This window comes from Scaptodrosophila lebanonensis, unplaced genomic scaffold, assembly GCF_003285725.1.
Source record: "Scaptodrosophila lebanonensis strain 11010-0011.00,11010-0021.00 unplaced genomic scaffold, SlebRS2 tig00000001-arrow-pilon, whole genome shotgun sequence".
Classification (NCBI taxonomy): Eukaryota; Metazoa; Arthropoda; class Insecta; order Diptera; family Drosophilidae; genus Scaptodrosophila; species Scaptodrosophila lebanonensis.
In genome coordinates, this window is record NW_022060529.1 from 16,944,556 (window position 1) to 16,967,266 (window position 22,711).

At 34.8% G+C, this 22,711-nt stretch overlaps 1 protein-coding gene across 1 annotated transcript in view; it reads left to right on the forward strand.

The window, feature by feature from the left end:
* The window catches only part of LOC115620063 (cAMP-dependent protein kinase catalytic subunit 3), a 30,827-nt gene extending 18,678 nt beyond the window's left edge, over positions 1–12,149 (forward strand). The window contains exons 3-8 of the mRNA XM_030513206.1: positions 6,280–6,448; positions 7,422–7,531; positions 7,608–7,853; positions 7,919–8,100; positions 11,419–11,496; positions 11,964–12,149. Of these exons, the coding sequence (XP_030369066.1) occupies positions 6,280–6,448; positions 7,422–7,531; positions 7,608–7,853; positions 7,919–8,100; positions 11,419–11,496; positions 11,964–12,089 (911 nt within the window). The 3' untranslated portion in view covers positions 12,090–12,149. The remainder of the gene's footprint in view (positions 1–6,279; positions 6,449–7,421; positions 7,532–7,607; positions 7,854–7,918; positions 8,101–11,418; positions 11,497–11,963) is intronic.
* Positions 12,150–22,711: the final 10,562 nt, after the last annotated feature.

Sequence of the window (22,711 nt, forward strand, 5' to 3'; positions counted from 1 at the left end):
TGAAATTTAGCTTTCGCTTAATGCACTTGGATTTCGCACAAATAAGTATCAACAGAGCCATCCTATGATTGTGCCTTTGAACAAAGACCGCACAGATGAAAAAGCCATTTGGCTGTCAATCCAGTACAAGTACGAGTATATCCATACTTTTATGTACTCCCAGCACGCTTTTCAAAAGTGGTTTTGATATTCTTGTTGGAAGATTTTAAATTTTATGCCAACAAATTTTAGGAATGGCACTATTGACCAAAAGACTAGATAGAGTCTTAATATTAATTATTATTTACATATTTTATTTGATATTTTGATCTCCTCAGTTTTTTATTTTATTTGACGACCTTCTGATCTTCTAAAATTGTTCAGAATAGATTATCCAAAAGCAATGAGATCTACATAAGTTAGGAGTGATTACGGAGTTAATAATAATCAACTGCTTAAAGTCCCCTGGATGTTCGAATGCATGATCTCTTTCTGAGATAATTGATAACTGTAGAAAGAACCCATATTATTGAGCCTCAAGTTCTTAGTTGTAAAAACGAGAACTCGTTAAAATAATTGCCTACTCACAAATTTTTTGTTTAGCATTTCCGATTAAAGCTAAGTAGTCCCTTAAGTGTAGATTTTCTTAATAGCTTGGATTTAATTCTTTTTATGCTAAATTTCTCACAATATTTATATTTGTTTTTTTTTTAATACCGAAAAACAGCATTAAAGCAATTTACAATTATCAGATTAATTTCAGATTTGCGAAAAATTTTTTAATTCGAAGCGGAAAGTCGTTAAAATAAATGTTTTTACTCAAAAATTGTTTGTTTAGACCTGTTTCTTCTATTTTTTTTAGCATTACCGATTAAAGCTAGTCCCTTAAGTGTAGATTTTCTTAATAATTTGGATTTTTTCCTTTTATGCTAAATTTCTCACAATATTTATGTTTGTGTTTTTTTTTGTTAAATACCGAAAATTATCATTAAAGCAATTTACAGTTATCAGATTTTAGATTCATTTCAGATTTGCGATAAAGTTTCATTTTTTAATTCAAAGTTTAATTTTGTGATGATGTGTTTTTGAATTTATTGAATTAATGTACTTTGCTTTAAAGATATTGACGATTCTAAGTTAAGCATTTACTTAAGGTACACAACGATCTGCAGTTTCTAAAAGTAACCCTGTTTTGTTCTATTTTACGGGAGATTTTTTATTTATTTATTAAAAAATCAATAGCGAACCATACTGTCATTATTTCGAAAAAAAAATCTTCAAACAATATACACCTAATTCTTTTTTTACAAAGTAGATTTGTTCCTAAAAAAGTCATGTAAAAAAAACCGTGTAAAAAAAAGACATTGATCATATGCAAAATGAATCGTGCTAAATGGAATAATGTCGTGTACATTTTTAATTTTTAAACCGTGTAAATAAAGACCGTAAAAAAACAGAATTAGGCGTTAAACAAAAATTTATATTAAAGGGAATGCAGTAATACGGTACTAATCTTAAAGGGGGTATTGTAGTCGGCGAAAAAGGCCGCTGTGAGATATGTCTAAGATATTTTCACAAAAATATTAATACAAAAGATCAAATACAAAGCTTATGCGTAATTGCAAATATGCCTTCATGAGCTGTGGCTTAAATTTGTAGCAAGGTTTGTTTTAAATTCAATTAAGTAGTTATGATTTGACTGACGTTTTAGGAGCAGCATCTCCTTTATTTCCACTCGATGTGCAGCTCACGCATTAAAAAGAAAGTTGTATGCACATATTATGTAAAAATGTTTCGCTTTTCACGCACTTTTGTTTTTTTCTTTTGCATACATATATGCATGAGTATATATGTATGTAGTACTTATGTGCATATGTACATACATATGTTGCACATCGGTCGTTGGATTCGTCTGGCTTTGGCTGTCTAGTGGCACATCTTTTGCGGCAACTTTTACGCAGGAGACGCAGCAACTGGTTTTAGCTTCGCTCGTTGCTGGGCTAACTGGTCGACTGGCTTTAATTGCCGGTTGGTTGTTGGCCGTCTGTGTCAGCGTCTGCGCAGCTTAACGCTTTTCCATTGCCTCCAACAGCGTCACCGTTGCCGGTTATTTACTCGCCTGTCTGCTCCACAGTTGTCATAATTTCACTTTGTCGGGTCTGGTGACCGGGCTCGCTTGCGACTGGGTTGGAGGGGCATTTACAATTTTGGGTTAGCTTGGAAGCAAGCTATTTATTAGCGACTGACTTTGTGTAGCTAATGGATGAGTGGTTGATTGATGGGTGATGTGGATTGGCTTGGACAATTGATTGCAATCGTGTACTTAATGCAACAGCATTTACCAAAAAGTTCCCGACATTCCTAGAAAGTGGCATTGAATGACAAACAAATGAAAAGTTTTTTCTTTATTAATAGAAACGATAGTGTAATGTTAGAGTATAAGAATTACATTTGCAGATATTCCTTTATGGATATAACTTGCTTGACATTAAGGCAATTAAGCAATAACAATCTTCGTTGTGCAAAAGTACTAAAATAAGGAGATTCTTATGGGGGCGGGGGATCCTTATGTTCTTACAGATAGGCAGACGGACGCATAGCCACCCATGCTTGACTCGTGTTGTCATAGTGATCAAAAATATATATACTTGTACTTTGTTGATATTCTACATTCTCTGTTACTTACTCTTTAAATACCCTTTTATCTTTTCTGTTCAAAATTCCGTTCTTTAAATATAAATCGGTCTTCCCCTTATCTGTAGCTTCACCCACAATTTTGTCCAGAGCGGGATGATCGTGAACTAGTCACAAAATATTGTAAAAAGTTCTAAAGCCTGTCATTACGAAAAAGTGCAAACTGTTTCTATAATGAAACTATAAAGGATTGTTATTATGAATATTTAAAAAATTTGAACATATAATTTTAATAGGCGGGTTTCTGAAGAAGGATTTTAGCTTTACGTTACTGGTATCAATCTAACATAATGTAGTTATGAAACAAAATTTTGTTATTAAGTAAGAAGAATGTATCTCTTCGAAACTCTTCTCTAACTTAGAAGCTTTACTTAGCTTTAGCTTTATTTCCCTCCCATCAATGCAATCCATATTTAGGTGTTTTAATTGACCATAGTTCAGATATTATTGGTTATAAAAATTTGGATTTTGCAATTTGTTGTTAGACGTGCCGCATGGCTGCCTGGTTGGGCATCGGTCTGGCCACACATGTTTCTGCTTTTGTTATGGCAAATATTTTTCCACAAATATTCCCTAATTTTCACGCTCCTCTGCAACATGCCGAAGTCTTCGAATTTTCTTTGCACACAATTAGCCGTACAACATTTTTGAATTTTTGTATTTTCATAAAAAGAATGTTTGCTATAATAAAAGCATCCATCAGTGAGGCCACCAATTGATGCTTGATTTATTTCGGCTGGCATTTCCATATTTTTAATATTTGCAAAAGTTGAAAAAATACATATGGATATATGGATATACTGGATACACTATAGTATATGTTTGAAAAAGAGTTGTGTGGCTTGGTATGTTTTGCGATCTAAAAAATGCAACGGAAGATGTGTGAATAATTTTTAGATCAAATAGATCAGAAGGTTTTAGAGCAGGATCATTTTTTCAGAGTTCTTCATCGCAACAATTCATATTCTCTTTTCTTGAATGGAAACTGTAAGCAATCCGCTATTTTCTAAAACTTAAGATTTATTTTCCCCTGTGAATTATTTCTAATTCGCTTTTCAATACATCGCCCAAAAAATTCCATAGAAAATCAATTTTGTAAAACTTTAAATTCATTGGTCGCATAAATAACGATAGAAATAGTGTTCGAATTAAAACTAAGCTTTTTTCAAATCTGATTTTAAGTATAATCAGGGCTTATTAAAAGTTCAGTGTTTGCCTAAGGAAATTTTTTATTTTTAAAGTAAAAACAAAAATGTATACAATAGTATTGCAGAAAAAAGATTGCGAGATTGCCATTATGGAATTTAAGAAAATCTCAACAAGGTTAACAATGAAGTTGACTTCTCTTTAGCAGTTTTAACTTAATGACCTATTATTAAATGTTCCATTGTTTTGACCAGGAAGGTTCTTTTCATTTGAGCTTTAGTTTTGCTTTGCAAACTTTTTGTTGACTTTTATTTCCTTAGGTGCTGGGAAAAAGTTTTGATCCATTATGCAATGCTACGAATATAATACATATATATGTATGTACTCTCTTGACTCATTGGCTATATCGTAAAAACTGATTGTTAATTACCTACATTGTCTAGCTATTAGCGAATATTTGCGTATTTGCGTACACGTGTAACGAACAACGACAGGTGCACTCACACTGTCCACGCCCACTTGAATACCTTTGTTTTATTTTAGCCACACGGGGCGACCAGTCATGCCAAAATTGCTGATTAGTTTAACAAACTCATCGCATCGGATCGCATCTTATCTCACTTCATTTTTGCTTTATTACATTAAAATCATGGCTAATAGGGGCGATGGTGGTCTAAATCAAAAAATCGAAATGAAACGTGCTGAAAAACTAAAAACATGCCCCGGCCATCGAAAACTTTTCCTTTTCGTTTGCACACAGCATTGAAGAAGATTTGCGTGCATGCTCCATTGCTCTTCATACACACACACACAAACGCATATGCATACATGTACATATGTGTGTGTGTAATTGTGTGTGTGGGCTTTGATTTATAAGACAAATCAATTTGTAGCACTTTTGTTGTGGCGAGCCATGCAAAGAAAAGAAAAAAATAAAACGAAACAAAACAAAACACAGCGCAACAGTATGAATGCGAAATTGTTGAGAAGATGATTGTCGGTGCGATGGAGGAGGTGGAGGAGGAGAAGGAAAAGAAACAATAACAATATGTATTTGCCGCAATGCTTGACTTTCATTTAGCTTCTAGCGTGTGTGTAATTCGAGTGCTTCGCACACGTTCCATTCTCCACGTTCCGCCGACTTTCACACATCGACTGGCAAACTGGTGAACTGACGAACTGACGGCCTGACGGAGTGGCAGTCTTGTCGCTCGGTCGCTTGCCTCGCCGGCCGTTACCCCAATTAAAAATTCAAGGTTGAGAAAATCTTATGGGTGTTGTATTACAAACACAAACATACACACACGTGCACACATCGTACAAATGTAGTCTGAGAACATTCGGTGTAACCTCAAAACGTGCTCAGAAGTGAAAAAAAGTGTACGAGTAATTATGCATGTTTAGCTGCTTGACGTTGCATTGTGACTGGCGCCTCGACGCCTTCTATATACCCTTATAAATACAACAAATATAGGGTGGTTCATATAGTGGTTTCTTTTTTTGTGGTCCATATACATACATACATAAGTATATTTGTTTATTTTCAAAATTAAAAAAAATTAATAAAAAACATTTATTCTGGTAAATTATTGGTGTATTCGGAACATGATTTCATTCGGGCTAGCTTCCTGTTAGTCCGGACTTCCAAGTTCTTGCTGTATCTAACGAATGGCTTGCTCGATATACGCCTTGTATATATGTATGTATATACTATGTATGTGGGTTCGTAGTTAACGTTGCACGCCTACAAATGGGGGTAATGGCCATTGTTGCCGTTTCTTGAATGTTAAAAAAAGCTGGTTAGTAATTAAAATATGCTAGAAATAGTCAAAAAGGCTGGAGGTTAAATACTGGTAAAACGCTGCTTTTTTTAAGATCCTGAAACTTTAGAGGTACCTGAATTGTAATCTTTAACTCACGATGGACCTTAAATTTGCTTTCCAATTCATACATATACCGTCGTTGTCGGAATATTTTATGCGAATAATAAAATTCAATGATTTTAACAGGAGTTTTTTTTATTCAAAGTAATAGTGGCTTGCAAACTCTTTATTTTCACTGCTGTAAAAAAAAAAGTCGGTTCAATAGATAACAGCTTCTCTGAGCTAGAAACATAGAAGATACGATTAAAAACAAAGCCATCAAAAGCTATAAATCACTTAAGCTGCAATCGTTTTCCCTCCAAAACTGGCGGGAAATGAGTAAAATGTGCAACACTAGTACCGACATGAGTCTAACTCATGGCTGTCTTATTTTTTTTCAACTACATATGTATATAGCACTTTAATGGGGCGTGCCAGCGACACCTGAGACTTGTATATTGTTTAGAATTACGTTGCGGTTGCAGATTTGGTTTTTCTTATGCCAAAATGCCATTTGACATTTGGCACTGTCTGACATATCCATTATATGCAGAGCTATATATACTTATACTATATGTATGTCTCCTTTATTTTACAGGCACCGGCACCTTTGGACGTGTCTGCTTATGTCGCGATCGCATTTCTGAAAAGTATTGCGCCATGAAAATTCTGGCTATGTCAGCCGTCATACGCTTGAAACAGATTGAACATGTGAAGAATGAGCGAAATATATTGAGAGAAATACGTCATCCGTTTGTTATCAGTTTGTAAGTAGACAAATTTAAAATTTAAATTTAAAATTGGTTTATTACTGCTTGAAAGATTAGAGCAAGCGTCAAGCTTGCTGCATTAAGTTGTCGTTGATTCGGAAAAAGCTTTAACTTGTTTGACAAAATACAAGATAAATTCAGGTATTATTAACTGAGCACTACACATTTATTTCAAGTTTTTCTCTGTTTTTAAAGTTGACATTTTCTAAAAATTAGTGAATTGTTCGTAATAAACGATCAGTTACTTTAAAGTTATACCTTAAATTTACAAAGTATGTAGGACTGATTAATTTGTGGGCGAATCTATTAACTTTTTTCTGGGTAGTGTTAATAAAAATTGGTTATTCTATATGTAAGCTATAATAAAATAACTATATGAACTCACCTTAAAAAAATTTTATTTATTTATTTATTACATTTGACACGAATCTTTTTGTCATTCGTCCAAAATATTTGGCTTTATCTTTTGTGAAGTTTATAATTGAAATAAGGTGTTGATATTTTATTAAAATTATGTTCCTGAGAGTTCCATTTTAATAGTCTTGAACGATAATTTAAAATTTATATGTTATTAAATTACAACAATAATTATTAATCCAATAACTATATAATAGTTAATTCAAAAGATATAAAAGCTTTTTGGTTAATCTCCTACATTCTTATCTGCACTAACTGACAACAGAGCTCAAAATTAAGGCGTATTTTATTTTTTATTTAATTTCTTATTTCCAATTCTGTTTTTTTTTTCATACCCTTAAGTCCAATAGCATGCTATTGGGGAAGTACAATTGTTCAAAAATACACTCGTACTTGACAGATATTTGTACTTGTAAATTAAATCGGTGTAGAGGAATCTTCATTTCTATTATCAAATTTTTGGCAAATTTTCGTTTTTTGTATATGTTTTAGAATAGTACAAAGCTATACTAAATAATTTAAATTAATCAATAAACTACTTTCATCATTTCAGGGAATGGTCCACAAAGGATGATTCAAATCTATATATGATCTTTGATTACGTCTGCGGTGGTGAACTGTTCACATATCTGCGTAATGCCGGAAAATTTACTAGTCAAACCTGTAAGTTCTAATTTATTAAGCTGCATAATAAATCCAACCTTTACCTGGTTTTTCACTTCCAATCCCACTCTTTTAGCCAATTTCTATGCGGCTGAAATCGTAAGCGCTCTAGAATATTTGCACTCACTACAAATTGTGTATCGGGACCTGAAGCCTGAAAATTTGCTCATCAATCGGGATGGGCATCTGAAGATAACAGACTTTGGTTTTGCCAAAAAACTTCGCGATCGTACCTGGACATTGTGCGGCACTCCTGAGTATATTGCGCCGGAGATCATACAATCAAAGGGCCATAATAGAGCTGTGGACTGGTGGGCGTTGGGTACGTTTCTGTGACATACTTATACAATTAATTTAAACAATTAACCGAAATCCCTTCTGTTACAGGGGTGCTCATCTATGAAATGCTTGTGGGGTATCCTCCATTCTATGATGAGCAACCTTTTGGCATATACGAGAAGATTTTGAGCGGTAAAATAGAATGGGAGCGACACATGGATCCCATTGCTAAAGACTTGATTAAAAAGCTATTGGTGAATGATAGAACCAAGCGATTGGGCAACATGAAGGTGAGTTGGCAGACAAAATCGAAAGTGTTTAATCAACATTTAATGAACAAGCGCTTGTGCAAAATAATTAAACGAAATTAATAAATGATCAGAGAAGCCACACTGCGCAATAGGGCTAGACAATATTATATATTTTTAGCCCAGCAGCTGCAGTTAATCAAATGCCGCAAATTTATGAAATATTTGCTTGTTGATGTTGCAAGCCTAATATGCAATTTAAGAAATAATAATAAATTCTAAGAGCTAACAAGATTAGACCACACATATAGTATGTACATAGGTGATATGAAAAATCTAAGAAGAAATTCATTAAATGCAAGGTATTTTATGGATGGCATTAATGTTGTTGCAGTTGTTCTTTTTCGACATAGTTTCTTGAAATTAAAAAAAGTGTATTTATTATTATTTTATTTAATGAACAGAAAATTTACATATATAACAAGTAGTTATAGATAAGAATTATTTTCAAATCCAGTAGTTTAACTTCAATAAGAGAGAATTTTACATTTATAATTATTTCAAAATTATGCATTACAATTTTATGCGAACTTACTAAAACTTTTTAACTGGGAAAAAGAATGAATGAAATGAAAATTTATGTTATTTTATATAAATGAATTTATTATCGGAAAATGGGACGCTTGCTTTTTATACTCTGTACATGAAATGTACAAGAGTATATTAGGTTTGCGGGAGCTGAAAAATGTAACAGGCAGAAGGAGGCGTGGCAGACCCCACAAAGTATATATATTCTTGATCAGCATGACGAGACGAGTCGATCTAGCCCTGTCTGTCTGTCTGTCCGTCTGTCCGTCCGTATGAACACCTGGATCTCAGAGACTATAAGAGATAGAGACACCAAATTTTGCACAAAGATGCGTTATGTGTGTATTCTATACGAGTTTGTTTTATTTTTTTGATTTTCCCCCCCACTTCCCCCCTATGGGGGTTTTCACGATTTTCCATTCGTATAATCGCCTATATCTCGGAGACTATAATACCTAGGAACACCAAATTTTAGTCCCAGATGCCTTATGTGAATACGCAGAAAATGTATATTTTGGAATTCCCCTCCCTCCCCCCTCTACCCCGCAAATCGTAACTCCCGTAATTCTTGGAATTTCGAACTAAAATTTTGGAAATACCCCCAGTTGGTTATTATGTGTCTGTATGCCAAATTTCATTATGATAGACCGATTAAACAAGAAGTTATAGCCATAAATATATTTGCTGATGCAGCGCTGCCCGCGGCTGTTGTTGATGTTGCTGTTTGGTTGACTGCGAAAATGCTTACACAGACACGAATAGATGCGCATAGGCATACATACACTCACAGACGCAATTGCTATGCAAATGTGCAATTATACACCCTTTACGTGAGTTCGAATACCGAGAGAGGTAAAATCGATCAAATTTTTTTTTTATTTTCTTAATTTTTTTATTTTCTATAATTATTGTAAACATATGTACAGAGTATTTCAAAGTCGGGACACCCGACTTTAGCTTTTTTACTTGTTAAATGTGAAAACGTGAACGAACGCGACAAGTGCGTTTGTATTTAGCTCTGGATAACAACTTTTAAATATAACTTGCTATATAATACATTATAGGATCATATTTTCAACATAGCTTAATCTTTATCTGTCATAAAATTACTATAAAGTCAGGCAAATTAATTTTTTAACAACTTCTTCAAACTATGCGGCTAGTTAGTAATTAGGTTTAAAATTCCATTAATTGGGAATAAGAAGACATCTGGACATCTGGTTTTGTCCTTTCAAAAAGTTCTCCTTTTTTTTTGACATACAAATGCTCTAGCTATGTGCTTCTGTTTCCTTTTTCGAATTCGATTAAATTTGTTGTTGAATTTTTAAGATTGCATCACATTTTCTTTAAAGAAATGAAATTTAATGAAATCACTTAATTTGTGGCTGTTTCTAGGGTTTAAATTCCAGGTGTATAATTGGCAATAAGAAGTTAGCTGGACATCTGGTTTGTCCTTTCAAAAAAGGGCTCTATATACATATATATATATTTTTTTTTGACATGCAAATGCTTTACGTTTTTTTGTTTCCTTTTTCGAATTCGAACAAATTTGTTGTTGAATTTTTTAGATCACATTAAATTTTTTCAAAGAAATGAATTTTTGAAATTTTCAATCAGTTGATTTCTTCAATTTTGAACGTACATATTGGGCTTGAATAAGTGCTGAGTAGGCCTTGGTTATTTATAAGTACAAATCATAAATATGGGGTTTTGGCTTATATTTTACTTTTCAAATTTCTCCATTAAACTGCCTTCAAGAATCAGTTGCAAGTCCTCAAATTTGTTGATGAATTTATTGGATTAGATTTGTTATCATTTTTTTAGAGAACTTTCACTTGCAATAGGTACTGAAGTAGAGTTCGATGAATTCATTTACTTTGTGAAAATCAAATAATTTAATCAGTCGATTTCTTCAATTTTTAACGTATTGCGAGAAGTGAATAAGTGATGAGTAGGAGCTTTGGTTATTTATAAGTATAAATCATAGATATGGCGATTTGGTTTATATTTTTTTCAAATCTCTCCCTTAAACGGCTCTAACAAATCAGTTGTAAGTCCTGTTTCTAAAAAATGGCATTCATCAGATTACACATACATATATATATATACATATATATATATCTATACATATGTCATACATTGTGTTTATTATTAAATTGCTATTCGTGGTCGTTGTGGGTGCTGCCAAAATTAGTGATAGGGGCGGCACTTTTCGTACATTTTTGGTACACCTGCTCGAATCGTTTATAGCCCATGTTTCCCGTGTCTTTATTTTTTCTATTTGACATTAGTCGGCGGGTTATACCACAGATAATATATAGGTTGGCTTAAGACTAATCGTATACTATATGTTGCCCGTCTAAGGATTGTTTACGCTTGTCAAAGCAACATATTTGCAAAAATAATACATAGTCCGTATTAATGATTGTGGTGCATTAAAACGTATAGTATGTACATATATCAAAATAATATAGTTGGCTTTTAATATCACTTGCTTGTTCATTCCCGAAATAAAGTGCTGTTGTTGTTGTTGGGTCCGCTGCACATGGCCGGTTTTGTCAATTTGCTGCAAAATTTATGCTTAACAAATTTTTCAAGAATTGTACGACAAGAATTTTTAATAGCATGTCGCGCGTTTTGCAACACGAGCCAACAACAACAATAATAACAACGACGACGCACAAGCTAGCCAATAATTATTATTTACATATATATCCGAGTATATATTTTTCTAATTTCCCCCTGTGTTTTCCTTCTTCTGTTTCCCCACAGAACGGCGCCGATGACGTGAAAAGGCATCGCTGGTTTAAGCACCTGAATTGGAATGACGTCTACAACAAGAAGCTTAAGGTGAGTTGGGGTTGGGATTTGACTTTGGTGTGGAATTGGGGTTCGGATTTGGATTTGGATATCATCCAATAAGCCAAATGAGTGTGCAGAATTGGCAACACACGCGTTTATTTTGTAGGCGAATGAATGTATTTTTATGCATGGACGTAATTATTAGAAAATAAACAAATCAATTTTGGAAATTAGCTATGCCGTTAGAGATAATGAGCCGCCAGGCTATTTTAGTGTTGTGCCATAAATCTCGCCATTCAGATGCCGTTGGCATGCAATTTATAAGTAGGGGTGTGACGGGGGTGGAGAGAACGCTCTGCTAATGGCCCCCACACACCCACTATTTTGGACCATCTTGTACTTGCGTCACGGTACCGAGTGCTGAAATGTCTGATCGTTTTTATGGTGCATACAACCTATTGCTAATACCTGCTCTTCTGTACTTATTCGGGTCTTGTCTTATATTGTTGTTACAGCCGCCTATACTGCCCGATGTTCATCACGATGGAGACACAAAGAATTTCGATGACTATCCCGAACAGGATTGGGAGCCAGCCAAGGCAGTCGACCAAAGAGATCTGCAGTTGTTTAATGATTTCTAAATTCGTATTTATGTTTCTCTTCTATTATATACCTTTGTTGTTTCACTCGCCCAACAAAAAGCAACTACATTCATTATTTATACTGGCAATTAGTGTTTAGGCGCTGTGTTGATTAGCTTGCAGGGCAATGGCCCGGCAATGATTTATTTAAAAACGGTTACATATATATATATTTATATATACATATATATGCTTAATATACGACTATTTATTATAGCTTAAATGCCTAGGTCTAAGTTTGTATGCTTAGTGTAATTGTCTAGCGACCGATGTAATGCCATCGACTATGGTTAATCGTATGTTTAATTGTTCAATGAGCAGCCCAGCATTGTTAATGCTGCTTAAATGATAATAATAATAATAATTATTATTAACGTAAAACGTTGAATAAAGTGATAGAAATGCAAATTGTGTCTCCTCTTTTGTTTGGTTTTGTCGCAAAAATTTCTTTGCACATACACTGGAATAAAATATATGAACTTGGTAACATTTTTTGAAACTTGTTTGCGTATATTTATTATACTTATTATGTGAAAGCTCAAATTCTAGAGCGGCTCTTTAGTTACTATTTAAAAAGGACACAGGAAGAGACGCTTTAGCTCTGGAATCCATTCAACAAAAAACATGGCTTGAAGACTGGGAAGCAGTGTGATGAGAGACTCTGGTATATAAATCAAATGTAATTTCCTTCTTTATCAAACTGCTTTGCGATTTACTTTTTAGAAAATTATATGCATGTATGAGCCTAGCTTTAGAAGTAGTTTTTTGTTGTACAACTTTTTCTTTATAAAGATAATCCATTGAGAAGGTTTTTTAAAAATTTATTTATGGTGTTGCATCAAAAAAGATATTAAACATTTTTTAATAATAAAAAAAAAATGCTAGTCAAGTGGGGTCAACACTTAAATATCCTGCACCCACAAAAACAAGGTATAACATTTTTAAATACACTATACACGTATATCTTTGTGTTTGTAAGAATTTCGGTGCCCAGAACCACAGTGGCACAGCGGAGTATATTAAGCTTTATTTTGATTTATTTACGATAACAAAGAAAGCTGTTGTTGTAAAGAAAAACATTAAAAAAGATGAATGTTAAAAATAGGCCTGCAAAACTATAATAAATTGATATATTATTTTGGATATTTTCGGACTCAAAGTATGTGAATTACTTATGTCAGTGGATCCTCTTTACAGCTCTACTGATAATTTATCCTCGAACTCAAAAGATCGACCAAACTACATCTGAAATTCCGCATCTTCTATATAGGGATGTTTCAAAATTTTTAAATTCCCAGTGAAAAGCATAGATGATAAATGGATGATGAATATACATAATACTTTGTTCAGATAATAGTTATGATCCGTCGATAATGTGGGTGCTTGAGACTCGCTTGATTATCTTTTTGTCATTAAACGTTTTACCGCACTTTTTCGTCGAGTGTATGTTTTTATTGCTCTGTCCATTGTCTTCGGATTAGCTTTTAAAAAACGTGTCGGCTTGTAGACATGGAATTGTATTGTTTATATGGTAGTAGGAGTGGGTGCCCATCATGCGTTCCATGTGATTTGTTATTTTCTTTTTTTTAAGTGATTTTCCCATTGTCAAATGCTCGCCATTTAAATTTGTTTTTGTTTGCAAACCGATTACGTTTTAGCGTGTTTTTGCGCTATTTTATGTTTAAGATATAAAATAGTTTGCGATCTTTTGATTTTTTATATAAATACTTAACATTGTGTGTATTTTAATCTGGTCTAATATGTTGCGTAGCATTAGTGTGTGTTAATAATTCATAACACTAAATTCTTTCTGTGTTTATGACATGTTTTCTGTGCTTTCCCACATGTTATTGGCTTCTTGACAATGCCTCGTTTTTGTTTATGCCTAATCAACTACACAATTCTTTATTCTATTTAAAATTTTATTAGACTATGAGCCTTGATAGAAGTTTGTCATTAGGTTGATTGTAATTTGAAATTTTGCTAACTATAAAATGACTCTTTAGCTTAACCAAAATATGTTTATAGGAAATATGCTAGAATTAACAAAATTGTTTTTTAAATTCTAAAAGAAGTCAAGCATGTTATAAACGAAATAAAACGATTTTTTTTGGACTCTTAAGTATCTGGCTAAGTAAATGCTTATCTGAACATACTTGTCCAATCAAAAATAACATACAACTAATATTTGGCTTTAATTTTGATTAATTTGTGATGTTTGGCCTTCAGCCGTCGATTAGGAAAAAGGCCTGTATAGTTTTTAGTTTAGTGTTTCGATTCGGAATGTGTTTCTTATAGTTTTGTCATATCATATTTGTAACTTGGTGTATATAATTTCTGTTTGTGGCTGAAAAAATGTACTAATTTGGCGTAGTAGAGTATAATCATAAAATCCATTTTAAATCTTATTTTTTATTTATATGCAATCAATAACTGAATCAGTTATGTAGTTTCATCATATTTGAAATATTCACCACAGTTCATGCACATACCATACCATGGACATAAACCATTAAGCAATGCGCATGCGCTTTTGTAAGAGCACAGGGTGCACTGGGCAGCGTTGTCGTTACACCTTCTGAGCGCCCTGTGCCCAACCCCCAAAATTGAAATGTGATGATAACAGCGTACACACGAGAGTCCAGTATGAGTAGCTCTGGGGCCGCCGCACTACAAATGTGGCAACAACAACCACTTCGCTTGACGCAAAACACTTCACCCAAAACGCACTCACACACACTAGCACATACTATAGAAAATGACCAAATAAATTAAATGTCAATGCGAAGAGCTTTGGCCGTACTACCAGAATGCGAATGTTACTTGCCAATTGATGGCTCAAAACAGTCTTTGCGCTCTTTGTCTTTGGCCGCTCGCTCTCCGGCTGCTGCTCTCATGCACACACGCACGCACCACTCACGCAGGCTTTTTTACAGTTATACAGGCCACTTGCATAGCGTGGCTCAGCAGTTTGTGGACAGACGTTTGCCTTGCCGTATCCGATTCTTGGCGCACGGACGTTAAAAGCACATGCGGTGACAAAAGCAAAAACAACAACAAAAGCAATAACGGCTCCAAAAACGGTAACACGAATGAGCAGCAAAATATAATAAGCGAAAAAGTATCTTTGTGTCTGTGCCTGTGTGTCTCGCGCGCTTGCCTGTGTGTGCGCGTGCATGTGTGCACGTCCATGTGTGTGATGAGTGCGAAAAATCACTAAAATGTTTATGCAAATCCATATCATGCGGGAAAGTGTGCGCCAATTGCGTAAATTGCATAAAGTGTAACCAAATTATATAATTATTATTAAAACGTGCGACGTGCGTAACAACACAAAATAGTGTGTACAAAAAGTATTCAACCAGCCTTAAAAGTTGCCAACCATAGGCCTCCAAAGTCACACACTCAGTCAACGTGCTTGTGTGTGTGTGTGTGTGTGAGTGTGTAGTTGGCGCATGTGTGTGTTTTATTTATTGGCCAGCTGCATTGAGTGTGTCCACCCCCACCCTCATCGCCACTCTCACCCGCAACCGGAAGTGATTTGTTTGAAACAAAACGCAAAACAAATATTCATGAAATTTTACGCCAACATTGTTTATAAATAAAAGTGCAAGGCTTGCACGCCGGACCTGGACAGGAAACACATTCACATAAGTAGTTGGACAGCTCCGAGTTGTCTTTTGGGTGGTAAGTAAATGAAAGAGCCTTTGTAGTCTGCTTATAGATTTTTTATATTGTACGTATCGATTTTCAACCAAAAAAATACACACATACACACAAATAAACACAACACAACACTCAGCACAGACGATAACACGAATTACGACAACAACAACAACAACAACAGGAACAGAAAAGAACAACAACAATAATAACGAGGAAACAAAAGCATGGCAAGTTACGACGAAGCCACTAAGCAATCGACTAACCAACAGACCAAAACGACCGACCAGCACGCCCACAAAACATATGGGAGGGACACGAGGTGAGGGTACGGCTTATAACCGCAGCAATTCGCAGCTAGGTGCACACACAACCTCACGCACACACAACCTCACGCACACACACACACACACACATGATTCGCACTCAGGCACTCATTTAACTGTATTTATAGACAGTTTTATGTGCGAAGAAAGAAGTTCGACTGCAGAATTTAATATGGCGGATGTGGCTTTTTAAGTTTTATGAGCGCACGCTTAAGCTGCTAGCCAGGCCACACAGGCAGGCAGGCAGGCAGGCAGGAAGGCAGTTAACCAGGCAGATACTTTCAACTGTGCAGGTATCCTCAAGCGTTCTTAAATGCAGCTTATAAACACTTTGCTAACTACTAATGGGTAATCTCTAAGGATCCAAAGGAACTTTGGTGTAAACTTTCATGAAACTTTCAACTTCGCTCTTTCTCAATAACGATCTACTATATGGGATGATGAGTTAACAATAAGTGCATAAATTAAATCCCCAGCAACAGCTTAAATAGCATGTGAACATGTACTATACATGGATTAATGCTGTCCATCAGCTAGAGCCTGCATACATACAAGTATGTATATATCAGTACAAGCACTGCGCTAGAGGCTATAGAAAAACACACCACATGTTAATACATACTCGTACATACATACTATACTTGTATATGAGCATATTTTTTTTGCGAATGAGATGCTTCTCTAAAAATATCAGATTAATCTAATTGTAACCTGAGGCTGAGCGATGTTTCGTTCAATTATAGACAAGTATCATTTAACGGATATATGATGAAAGCAAATCACTGATAGGCTTGCAAAACAATGCAAATGTTTAGCAAATTCTTCTGAATATCTACAACCATTTAATGTGCCTACAATATTAATATTGAGCTAAATGCGTAAAACGATATCTGCAGTAATTTCGACTGTAGACTTAAATTTTAAGAAATATTATTATTGCAGGCATCTAAAAATATACATAAATATACAAATATTTTAAATTCATAGCAAGGAGGTCTTTTGAAGTGAACTTAGCAACGCGCGATTTAAGTTTGTATGTCAATATTTTTGCATTCGTCTTTTAATTCAAAGCCCATACCTTCGTTTTTAATAATATTTACAATATATAAGAAAGTTAAACGAAATTGTTGATATGTTTAAAGAATTTAAACCAATCTTTTATAAAATGGAAAAGAATATTTTCAAAATTAAATTATACCCTTTGATATTATTTGAAATTTGAGCAAAATTGAAAGGAAAATGTTTTTTTTTAATCAATGAGAATCGTTATTACAAAATATATTAAGAACAAGACTTTTGAAAGTAAGTGTAAAATTTAAGCAATAAGAATCGTAAAAAAAATTTTTTTAGTAAATTCGATTAATTCCATTTAATTCTTCTTGCAAAAAGAAAAAGACTTGTAATACTGTTTTCTTAACTTTTTACAAAATAGCGATATTTCTGATTAAATTGAACAAAAATAAATTCAAAATATACAAATGTAAAGTATTTGGTGCACTTATACGTTGCACTCATTTAATAGTCTCTAATATGAATTTTATGCAAATGAAATTGCTTAGGGATTGCAGGAGAATGTAGAAATAATGACGAAAATTATGCTGCAAACATCATCGAACATTTAATTGTTGCGGATTTAAAAATAAGGCTAAAAAAATTGATAAAAACTCACGATTCATTCAAATTTTATTGACGAATATTTGTATGCTATAGCCAGAGAGTCAAAAAATATTATTTAAAGCGAAGCGTGGCAGAAGCTAAAAAAGAGTTCATTAAGACAAAATCTATACCAAATATAGTTTTAATAAGTTCTTAATAAAAGTTTTTATTATATTCTAATATACTTATTACCATAGCTCCTAAAGGATCGATGAAAAGCCCGATCAAAGCATAACTCTATAGTTTATAACAATATTGTACTCGCTTTTCTATATAAAGATTTCCAAATATACTAATTAAAAATCGACAACGCTAGTTATAATGGCTCGATGCATCTGAATATTTGATATAGATTTTTCGATTTACAAGCTCGCGAATTATACTGAATAGCTTCTTTATAATGAAGTTGTTTTATATTATAATAAGTATGAAGATGTAGTATATTTTTAGCACTTATTTTATTGACTTTTCTTGTTGTATCTCTATTTATTTTATTTTATCGACAAACAAACCTCAAAAAGCAATAGAGAACTTATATTAAATAAAAGTCAAGAATAAAAGAGTCTATAGAAATTACAAAAATAAGTATCTAATAACGAATCTGACGCAATGGGGGAATTTTATTTAACAAAAGCTTGAAATGTTTAACAAAACAAATGAAATATTTCTCAATGGCATATATTTTGTAAATAATATTATATCTATTTAATTGAAAATGATAGCATACAACTTTTAGCTGCTTATTACTTGTATTTTCGTACTTTTCTGGAAACTTTTGCTCTTCTACGCGTCCTAAGGGGAGAATAAAATCTATGGCGTTACATCGAATCATCGAGGAAAAAGCATCTTACTATAATTGAAAACTTATGCTAGTGTTAAAACCGGATGTGTGTATGTTTATTTAAATCCCCAGCATGTATCGACCAATTCGTTTTTCATGGGAAATTGCATCTTTTAGGGATTGCCCGTTGACATAACAAAAAGCTTGCAATGACTTTACTTTTGGGCTTCAAACATATATTTTGAGTTGCTGTCTAATGTTTTTGCGTGTTGTTAAAGCTACGATTCAGGAACACCATTAAAGCCCCAGTCAGCAGCAGTCAGTTAGTCAGCCATCATGGCCAATAAAAAAAGATGTCGCGACACATCAAAAATGCAACGTAAAATATGCGCTCTGCATGTGACTTCCGCTATATTCAACACTTAGCTGTTTTTGATGTTGTTGCTGCTGTCGTAGTTGCTGCCGCTGCTGCTGCTGTTGTTGTTGTTCAATATTTACAACCTGCCGCCGCCTACGTCGTCGAACTGAATAAAACATGCGACAATCAGGCATCAGCATCCAACGTTGCAGCGCTGCGACGCAGACACGTAGACGCCTTAATGACCCAAGGGATTACCGGTAGACGCGACAAAGTAACATCCCTACACATCCACACACACACACACACACACATGCCTATTTCTAGAAGCACAAAATAATTTGTTGCCTCCTCGACTTGACACGCTCGGCTGATGTGAAAAGGTTTTTCTAATTAAATTAATACAAGCACTGTATTTTTAACCATTGTGCTGTAATTAAAAAGCAATAAGCGGCAACTATTTGACTAATAAGAACTGAAAGGCTTGGTTCTGCCTGCTTGGGGGAAATGGGGTGAGGGGGTTGTTGGGCTGTTGCGTAGTCAAATTCTGGCCAAGGGTGGCCCTACGAGAGATGACGACCAAGACACATGGCATAGTGAAATGTCAAAAGCAACCCCAAGCCGAGGCAACGTATCGGCCTGTCAAACAACAACCACCCATTGGGCGTGTGCGCAAGAGAGCGGCACTCACGCTCTCCCACTCTCAACCGTACTTCTCTCACTCGTAATTCCCTCTCTCTCTCTCTCTCTGTCGCCATATCTCTTAATGAGTGTTAACCCTTGCGCCTGCGTGGGCTGCCAAAGGAACTTTATGTGGTTTGCTTTGCTCCGCTCCTGGCTTTGTCAACAGTTTTGCGTGCGTTTCCGTTTCCCCCTCACAGCTGCTACCCGCTGGCGCCCCTTCAACGCCTTCGAACTGGCACTCTGCGCTCGCTCTGCGTTTTTAAGAATGAAACGTTTGCCACATTCCCGTACGTCATTGCTTTTGATGAAAGCGTATGCAAGTTTTTCAGCTTAGTTTGTCTTTTTGTTCAGAATGAAATTTCTTTGTCAAGGTGTGGGTGTGTTTGTGTAATATATCTACATGTATGTATATATATGTGTATGTGTGTGTGTGTGTGTGTGCTTGTGTGTGGCATGCATGTTGGAAAATATGTGACGCTGCCTTCTGGGCAACCGGTCGAGCACCGCTGGTGCCGTTTGTTAGTAAAAAATCTTTAGGGATTTGCATACAACGCTTGGCATTTGCTCGCTGCTTGCTAGCATTGTATTTTCCGTTTGCAACCAAATCGAATTTAGGTGCTGCCTCATCTTGTTCTTCTTCTTCTTCTTCTTCATCGTCCTGTTGTGGTCCTTGTGTAGCAGTTTAGTGCGGCGCCAGCTGCCTGGCCTGCAGTTTAAAGTCAAATTTGTTTGTGTGGGCGTCTAATTTGAAATGCCTTGGCTTTTTGCTTTCGGTGGCATGGCCTTGTGCCTTGCCATGCGGTAAAGTTGTTCTTGACTTGACATAAATGTGTGTCTCTTAAGTATGATGAGGAAATGGCATGGCATGAATTTAAAGCTGCACTATTCGTGGAATTTCCTACGAAATAATGTATTTAGGTAATAGTTACAATAGTGCTTCGCCCTTTCAACAATAAACGAATTTTGAACTCCGCTGTGCGTGGAATTTTCGCCGAAATAACGCCTTAAGATAATAGTACTGAGGTGCTTTGCCTTAATACCAATTGTAAATACATTTTGTTTACATATTAGTACAGTAGATTGTTTACTGATATTTTTAACTACTATCATGATAAACCGATTACTTCAAGAAATTCATTAAATTATTTAGATTACCAAATATTTACTTCATTTTAACTTTAATTCATTATATAACCCTTTAATGATATGATACTATTGGTTGAAAGTAAAAACATACCATTTCTCTTAACATAGTCCTGTTCTCACAGAATTTTTGGAGCAACAATCCATGCGTATGTAACTAAATCCTGCTTTCTTCTATTTAGCTCGTTTATTTCTTGTTTGCTAATAAGTATTTGGCTTTTAGAAAAATTGTATTGATATACAAGCAAGATATCTTACAAAGAAGGGTTCTTAATTTTTGGAATATTTCTTTCTGATCTTTTTGATTTTATTTTTTATTTTTAATAATTTTTATTGGTTTTACCGACCTTTCCAATGTATGTAGTCAAGGGCGTAGGCAGGGGGGGACCATATGAAATCGACCACACATTCATTATCATGGCGCTTTATTTGACCTTAAAATCTAACTGAGTAGGTTTTCTTGAAGTTTTTTTATTGATCATATGTATAAATAATTATTTTTTTAACGCATCGCGTATCATTTAATCAAAACTGTATTCCAAGTTTGTTAGCTTCTAAGGCTTTATTGTCATCTAGAATCACATATAATACATACTACAGAATAGTCTAACATCGTCTCTGACTACTCTATGCTGTGAATTGGGGCATAGCTAGCTGTTTGGCAAATAAAATGATTTCTATAGGCTTTGTTTTTCTTTAGTTTTATTGTATTGTTTTGATTTTTTGTTCTCACACATCACACAGCTCTGTTTATCGATAAATAAATAAATAAATAAAAAAGGATGTCGGAAAGATCCAACTCTTTCATCATAAGCAGACTTCGCTAGCGATTCACTACGATTCGCTGCAGTGCCATCCTAAAAGCAGAAACCGCAAAAACATAGCGCCAGCACAATTGAAACGTGCGTCATTCAATTTTCAACAATGTATTTATAATAGACCAATTGAAGTAAACAGGAAAATTGTATCGTAATTTGATTGATTTTAGCAATTTAAAATAGGCAGGTACTTAAAAGGTTTTGTAGTGGCGTACAATTTTTATTAAATATCACGATTCCACTCAATGAGAGTAATTGTTAGCATATTTAATAGTTGGTTTGCATATGAATTTAGCGCTAGCTTAGGCAAGTCTAATCGTATGTTGCAAAATAATTTAACAGGCATTTTCAAATTGTTGTTATCCTGATCCAATATTACATTTCCACTTGCTCTTACACACATAGCTTGGTTTCTGCCTCATAACTTGCCATTAGCATGAGAAATTCATACGTAGATGTCAGACAAACGTTACTGTCTGATATATTTTGATTTGTAGGTGTGCTTGTGTGTGTGCGAAGCCCTTCCACTTTCACGATTGGCCGCATTCGTGTTATGTCTTGTGCACTGCGCCATTCAAAAAGTTGAGCTCAACACGAATTTGTCTGCAATATGACAAAATAAAAGAATCCAGAAGAAGACGCAAAGCTCAAGTCACTGAGGTAGCATCTTGACAACAAAGGCCATTTAAGCCATTGCCATTTAAATTCGCTTAGTGGCATTAAAGCATTTCCCTTTTCGTGTGCCTACATTCATTTGAATATTTATGCCAGCCCTGAAGTATGCAACGAAATTATTTATGTCCCCATACATGTCATGCCAACATTTCCCGCACCCCGCACCCGCATCCTACAATCCACAACCCACACCAACACATTGCTTGGCAACCATAAATTAATTTCGCGCATTTCAGCTGTGCGGCAACATCCTCCACAAATAGTTGTCAGGAATGGCCTTTCTCGGGCGCCTTCCATAAAAAATTGCAGTTATAATTGGCATAATAATTTCCAACCGCAGCTGCCACACCGACTGCAAACACATCAGCAGTTGTTGATGTAGTTAGTTTGCTTGATTCCCAGCTGCTGGCTATATGTATATAAATTCCTTTTTTTTAATTCATTTTTGTTGCACGTTGTTGTCTAACATCATTAATTCTAATTGAAAAGTTTTGTAGAAACGGCCGCAGGACGTGTGG